Source organism: Rhagoletis pomonella, unplaced genomic scaffold, assembly GCF_013731165.1.
Source record: "Rhagoletis pomonella isolate Grant_MI unplaced genomic scaffold, Rhpom_1.0 Rhpom_scaffold_00002, whole genome shotgun sequence".
Classification (NCBI taxonomy): domain Eukaryota; kingdom Metazoa; phylum Arthropoda; class Insecta; order Diptera; family Tephritidae; genus Rhagoletis; species Rhagoletis pomonella.
The window spans coordinates 64,206,059-64,213,773 of NW_023458556.1; the positions used below are offsets into that span (position 1 = coordinate 64,206,059).

Genomic DNA, 7,715 nt, shown 5'->3' on the forward strand with positions numbered 1-7,715 from the left:
CAAAGTTATAAATGTCACGCAAAGCTACAAAGTTTTATCTGGCATCAGCTTTAAATGCAAACTCTTGGAAATTGAATTTTGGTTTCACAAATTTGGTTTCAAGTATATAAAGATTGAAAATACATCAACAGGCCATTCACTATGTCTAAAAAGCACTAAGTAAATGCAGGCCGCATGTAAACACAACAGCTGATATGCATTTTGACACTTTATCCATTTTTACCAGAACAAAAGTCCGAACTGTTTCGGACAGGAAGAAGAAGACACGATCCAATACGTTCCAATTTTCGCTCTCTACCACCCATTTTGTTGAGAACGGGAATGATTTCTGGGCTGTTTAGGGCACCCGCGGGATCCAGCGTTGCGTACGGGAAAGAACCTACTGTGGGGTGTATTTGGCCTATTATGTAAAGTAACTATCGATAGTTTTTTTAAACCATCGATGTGCTGGAAAATTTAAACTATCGATAGAATAATCGATAATTTGCACTTCTTACCATCCCTAATACCTATAAATTTGTTTGAAATTGTACTGTAATGTTTAAAGGAAAAACGATTATCAAGCTATAAAAATGCAATGTCGCGCCTGCACCAAAAACAAAAGCCAAATCTTGGTTGATATGGCTGTCCCATGCACAGATGATGGCAAGTGCCTTTTCGATTACTTCAACGAATGTACACAATTACATGCGTCGCCTAAGGACAGTTTTCCTAAAACTCTTTGCAAAATGTGTGCTCAAAAGCTGCAAATAGCCTACAACTTTCGGAAATGTGCTCGGCAGTCGGAGGAATTTTTTCACAAATTTCTAATTCCGAATGGAATGGAGACCGAAGCGATTATTTTTCCACCTAGCGATCGTTTGTCTCTTAAGGTAATGAAATCATTCTAGGTACATTTATTTGTTCTGGCGAATATGTAGATTTTGCTGATTCCTACTCTATTTGAATAGGAGGAGGTTGTAGTAGAACCTGACTTCCCCGGTGAGAATATCTGTGCAGAAAATTTAATAGTGGAAACTGAAGAGATGGAAACGCGTCTTAGTCCAGAAGCTATAGAAACTGAATGTGTGTATGCTGAGTTATTATGCGAGGTATCAGAATATAAGCTGGAAAAAGAGGCGCTAAGTGAATCCGAAGAAGAAGATAAGGATTCCAATATAGAGAACTATCAAGATACAACAACACCAGAGAGTTACTTTGATGCGACAGAAGAACAATGTGGCGATTTTTACTCTAGTGAATTTATGGACATCGAAAAGGTGGAACGGCAAGAAAATGCAGAGGATATCAAGCCCATGGGTGAAAATGAAAATGAGTTAGTATGCGAGCAATCAAATGACATATCCGAAATATTGTATTTAAATGAATCGAACGATGAGAAATCACTTTGCAATGAAGAGGAAGAAGAAAGTGAAGATGAAACTTTAGAAAGAATGACCTATCTTTGTGAGCCACAAAATGAAATTGACGATAATTATTCAGCAAAAACTTTCGTTGGTAAACGTAAAAAAATAAATGAGTCCAAGCAAAATGGAAGGAAACCGATGAGAGGTGAAGCCGGTCAGGATACTGCTAGAGCCAATAACAAGCAACAGGAAGTGCAAAAAACAAGCCCGAATAAAAGGACAAATATAAATGTGAAGAAAAAGCAGAAACTTTTATGTTCATTTTGCCGTGAGTACTATGTAGTAAAAACTTTGGGTTCTCTTCTGGTTTTTGCTTTGGAGTAAATTTTTCGATTTCATTTAGTCTACATAGATCTTCGATTTTTCCAAATGAATTGCAATTGGACCAAGGCGAATTCATACAGGGTGCCAACGGCAAAACAAAAACAAAAAATTATTAAGAAATTATACTCACGTTGACAATCAGAACACAAAAGATTTACAAAAAACACATCGTTTTGGCAATTTCCGCAATTCGCTTCGAAATCATCTGCTCCTGCAACACCACCTTGTATGAATTCGCCTTGAATCAAACGTTATCGAACATCAAAACGTAGGATACCGCCGATCTAAGCGGGGTAAGGTCGCCGAAACAATAGCCCTTGGTCGGGTAAAACCCGAGTCATTCCGGTACGTAGAACCGGCTGTCGTGGGAATGACCCTGGCTCAATTACGGTCTGAATACTGTAGCCGCCTCAACAGCTACCTGTCCAGACTCGACTCCAATATCCCCAATGAGTGCCCGGCATGTGGAGAATCCCCTCACGACACCAACCATCTCTTCACATGCCAGCTCAATCCGACTCAACTAACACCCCTCTCGTCCGACCCCATTGAAACAGCTCGTTTCCTGGGCCTCCCGTTAGTTGAGCTTGACGAAAATGATTGAATGTTGACCCGAAATAGGCGGGGCTTAGTAGTTCCGCTGCAACAACAACATCAAAACGTACTGTTTCGGCCAGTTTCGGCTTGAAATAGATTTGACCAAGGGGAACTCGTACGTGCAGAATGCGAAAAATAATTTTGATCAAGTTTTTGCAATTTTCTTTAGTTTGTTTAATTTTTATTATATTTTTTTAACCTACTTCACAAATATTTCTTCTTCAATATTTTTTTTATGTATGTTTCCGCATAACTTTGGACCACGTTAATGGATTTCTATAATTATTATTTTTTTTTTAAAGAAAAGGTGTTACCTCTCAGGTGGTCCCATTCTATTGTGGTGAAACACTTTGATTTAAAAGCACTTTACACGTAAAACATAATTCACGTTTAATTTTACATTTTATACTACGTTCAAATTGACGAGCTAAACATGTTAAATGGGCTTGAACCAGTTAAATGAACAAAACATGTTCATAAACAAGTTAAATCGCATGCAATTGTTGGAAAATTTAACCAGTTAAATCATTTAACTCGTTTGAAAACCAGTTCAGCGCAGAGTTGTATCAGAAAGCTTTCTGCTCCGACCAATCAGAAAGACCCAAAATCTTTCATTTGACACGCCAACGTTCAAAAAATTTATATTCTGAAAAATATTAAAAATTAAAAATTTTCAAAAAATATCAAAATTGTATGCATGTCTGCCCACCAAAAAAGAGGCCAAGGCGGTAATTAGTTATTTCCCAAGAGGTCTCATCGAACGCAGAGATAAATAGTGCATACGAACTAAACATTTTGAAGTCTCTAAGTTATCCGTATGCGTTAATATCATGAAGCACACATTCGCACAAAACAAATTGAAACACAAAAACTTGATTTTGAATATTTTTTTTTCGAATTTTTATTGGTAATCAAACAACCGTCAAAGTTAACTCTAAATGTTCTATGTGGACGATTGTGTCAAGGCGCATCAATACAAGGTGGTGTTGATTGATCAGCTGGTTGGATATTTTTGTCTCTACACTAGTACAGGAGAATGTCATCCAAGACGAAGCGGCGAAACTTTAGGATGTCACCAAAAGAAAATGATGAAAATTATCTCCTATTCCCTTTCGTTTTGACATCCTCCTGTACCAAAAAGCAATAACAAAATGCACGGGACTTTTACTTATATGCAATCAACACCACCTTGTATGGATGCGCCTTGGATTGTGTTTTCTAAAAAGCTCTTTTTCATTTAACAATTTAAATGGGTCCAATTTGAACGTAATATTACTGTTCAATGATTTTTCAAAAATTTTCCTTTTTTTATTCATTCATCTTTGTGGGCTGCAAAAATGAAAATATTCTTTTCGGGAACAAATAAATTAATTTTTCATAATTGAAAAGTTTTTCATTATCGATTTACAACAAAAGTGTGGTGAAACTCTTTGATTTAAAAGCACTTGACTTCGTGAAACACTATTCCCTTTTACTTTTGCATTTTACTGTTCAATGGTTTTTCATAAATTTTTTTTTTTTTTATTCATTCATCTTTGTGAGCTGAAAAATGAAAATTTTCTTCGGGAACAAATAAATAAATTTTTTATATGTAATTAAAAAGTTTTTTCATTATCGATTTTCAACAAAAGTGTGATGAAACACTTTGATTTAAAAGCATGAACCAATTATAACAGATCTGACCGGTTGAGAAGCAGCCAATTGTAATAGCAATTGAGAAACAAGTGTGTGACGTTCATAATTTTGAAGCTTGCTATTTCTGTTTTGCTTCTTTCTTTATGTGTATTTTGTCGCTGGTTTATTTCAGTGATTTTTAAGCGATTTTCAATAAATTTTTTGTGCAAATGTAATTAAAATGAAGTGCGCGGTGATTGGTGGCAAAAACACGTACAAAATAATAATTTGGTTAGCACAAACATGTGCTGCAAAATTGCTTGCATTTTTTTCTTTATGCTTCGTCTTCATATTCTTTGTTTACTTTTCAAAAAAAACAACATGGCGCCGAAATTACAAATGTCAGCCAGAAAATTACTTTTTTCTTTTGCTTCATCTTGTCAGATCTTGTGTAGTTGGATCATGATTTAAAAGCACTTTACTTCGTAAAACATAATTCACTTTTACTTTTACATTTTACTGTTCAATGATTTTTCAAAAATTTCTTTTTTTTATTCATTCATCTTTGTGAGCTGTAAAAATGAAAATATTCTTTTCGGGAACAAATAAAATAATTTTTTATACATAATTAAAAAGTTTTCATTATCAATTTACAATACTATAATAAAAAGTTTGCTCAGAAAACAGTCAATATTTGAAGTACGCTTATTTGAAAATTTAAATGTAAACAATTCGTATATTTGTAGACCCTACCAGGTACCCTACCAGACACGACTAACGCAGTCTCCAATACATTTAAATATTTCACCAATACACTCAAAGAACCATGTCAAAATTTACACACGTACAGGAAACATCCCAACAAGCAAAATAAACTTAAAGAAAGTTTTTTTTAAGTTTTCAATTATAAACATTAAGCTTACAAAACGTTGATTTTTTGTTTATAAAACGCTTGAAAGTAAGCGTAATATAATCGAAAAGGAACATTGGTTATAAGCGTAGAAATATAAACTTGTAATAAATGTTCAAAAGAAAGCTTTTTATAAGCGTAAAAGTGTAAACTTATAATAAAGGTTCAAAAAAGGTTTTATATAAGCGTATCAATATAAACTTTCCAAACATTTTCAAAAGAAAGCTTTTTATAAACATTTTTATAACCCTTTATTTAAAGATATTTCATTAAAACCTCATACATAGATTGCTTAACATCTAGAAACTAAACGAAATGCGAATTTTCCGCGGACTCATCTACAGTCGCGAAAATATAAATAGGGAATAGACATTTTAGCATACAAATTCACAATAACACATACAAATTAAGCATAAAAAAGTTAATTATTACATCTTGTTGCGTGCTTTCAATTACTTGCGGTTATTGGCAAATTGGAAAAGGGACATCGATGCAGCTATATATTGCGCTTTATCGCTGCCATTCTCATTGATGAACTTTTCTGAAAAAAATTTAATACATTTTTAATTGAATGTTAAACTAATAAAGGATAAGGGGAACTCATCATTTGAAGACTCGAATGCTCCACCGATTAGCGCAGCGGGTCCTGGATTGGATTTTCTTGTTTTACCGCATTGGTTTTATTTAATTTTTTCCTTTAATAATATATTTTAAAAAACGTAAACACGTCACTTACGATTGAAAAAATTTTATATTTACTACTTCATGTCGTTGGCATTTACATTTCATTTATAAGTTTAAGTTATTTATAAACATTCGCTCTCAAAACTTATTAAAGGTTTGTTTGAAAAAACTTTTAATAAGCTTAATATTAAAAATGCTTATTTAACGCTTATTATAGCAAACTTAATTTAAGTTATTTTTAAAAACGTTTACTGAAATGCTTGTTGGGATGTTACACATAACATATCTATAACACGATATCCTATTAGATTTTTCATGTCGCCCTTAGGAAATTAACGTAAACATTCTATGGGAGTGTAACATGCATTTACCAGTTTGGTGCACTGCGGTTGTAGTTATTGGACGATATTTTCACGATATGCCTTTGCACTAATGCATTTGAGAACATACCCACACTTTGATCATTACCTCTCATCTGATGAAATAGCAGGTAACATCTTTGATGGTACTGCATCTGGATCTTTGCATTACTACTTGCATAAATGATATCATTCGATTTGAAGTGCAGAGCGCAAACTTTCGATGATCTAGTTAGTTTAACACCACACGCATTCAGTATTGGTTGATATTTTATCACAGTTGTCGTTTTCTTTAACCCGAATGAAATCCAATTTCAATATTTTCTTATAGTGGGAAATATTTTCAAGTCACATAAAATAAAACAACGAGAAAAACAAAATTCCTACCAAATCAGGCTTGCAGCGTAAGCGATTATAACCGGATGCAGTTCCTACATAAGTCATATCTGGTTCCAAACACAACTTTGAGTGAATAATGGTGGGCTGATTTTGGAAAATGGACCCATAAATTAGGGGTAAATTCAAATATACCACTCTTACAGTGGAGACCTCCAAAGTTTTTATGAAATATGTACCCACAGTTATATATCGACGCTCGAACTAATGCAGGAAAGGTTTATGCAGATAAGCAAGGCCGTTTTTCAACGGTATAAAATGTATATACACATATTCTTACATACATATTTATCAAAATATTCAGAATGACGAAATGAATTGGTTCAGTCGTGTTTAGATATTTTAACGAAAGTCGGTGCCGAAGTTGCCTTTGGTATAATTTAGGTTAGTATTAAATTTTGGTGAAAGCTGTCTATAACCTCCCATCTAGTAATCAACAATATTTTTGTTTTATTATTTTTTTTTTACGAATTTCGCTGTTAAAATTTACATTTCAAATATATCAACAAACATTTGGGGGTACTTTTGCACCAGTCATTGCCTATGGGTTAATGACAAAATAATCCTATACATACCCAATAGTTCATGTATTAATTTTGAAATAAGCATATTGTCGGCCGCTGTGGTGTAGTGGTAAGCAGTGCGCGCTTCCACTCCACAATGCCTGGGTTCAAACCCTGGTCAAAGCAACATCGCAAAAATATAGAAAAAAAGGTTTTTTCTTAACAGCGGTCGTCCCTCGGCAGGCAATGGCAAACCTCCAAGTGTATTTCTGCCATGAAAAACAGCTTCTCATAAAAATACAATCGCCGTTCGGAGTCGGCGTAAAACTGTAGGTCCCTCCGCTTTGTATGACAACATCAAGGCGCACGCCACAAATCGGAGGAGAAGCTTGGCCAAACACTAACATATGTGTAAGCGCCAATCTATTATTATTATTATATTGTCAATGGCTGGTTTACTGTATACTGTGGGTTAACGCAATGACAAAACCTTTGTCATATAAGCGTATTAAAAATAAATATGTCATATATTGATTTCACTTTGCTTATTACACTATGCTTGGAACCATGATACAAAAAAGGAGGTAGTTTCAATAAACAACTTTTTGATTAAAAAGCAGATTTTTGACAATTGCTCAATTGTGAAAAATTCGAAGCGGCATTACCCAATTGTAAGTTTTTTGGTGTGGGACATTTTATATCGTAAATTTGGGATTATAAAAAAAATAGTTGTATTAATATATACCTTTTAAAAATAATCAATATCTTATCTTGAAAACGTTTAAATTTTACATTAAATTCGATAACAACTTGCCAAATCATTATTTTAATATTAATACAATTTTAGTGAACATATTTTAAAATTATGTTAGTGTCAATTACGAAAATCCACTAGTACCTCCTTCTTTACGTGGTGAACAAG

At 33.8% G+C, this 7,715-nt stretch overlaps 1 protein-coding gene across 1 annotated transcript in view; it reads left to right on the plus strand.

The window, feature by feature from the left end:
* The first annotated feature begins 572 nt into the window (after positions 1 to 572).
* The window catches only part of LOC118733975 (zinc finger and SCAN domain-containing protein 12-like), a 22,683-nt gene continuing 15,540 nt past the window's right edge, over positions 573 to 7,715 (plus strand). Inside the window, exons 1-2 of the mRNA XM_036463634.1 lie at positions 573 to 872; positions 951 to 1,674. Of these exons, the coding sequence (XP_036319527.1) occupies positions 573 to 872; positions 951 to 1,674 (1,024 nt within the window). The remainder of the gene's footprint in view (positions 873 to 950; positions 1,675 to 7,715) is intronic.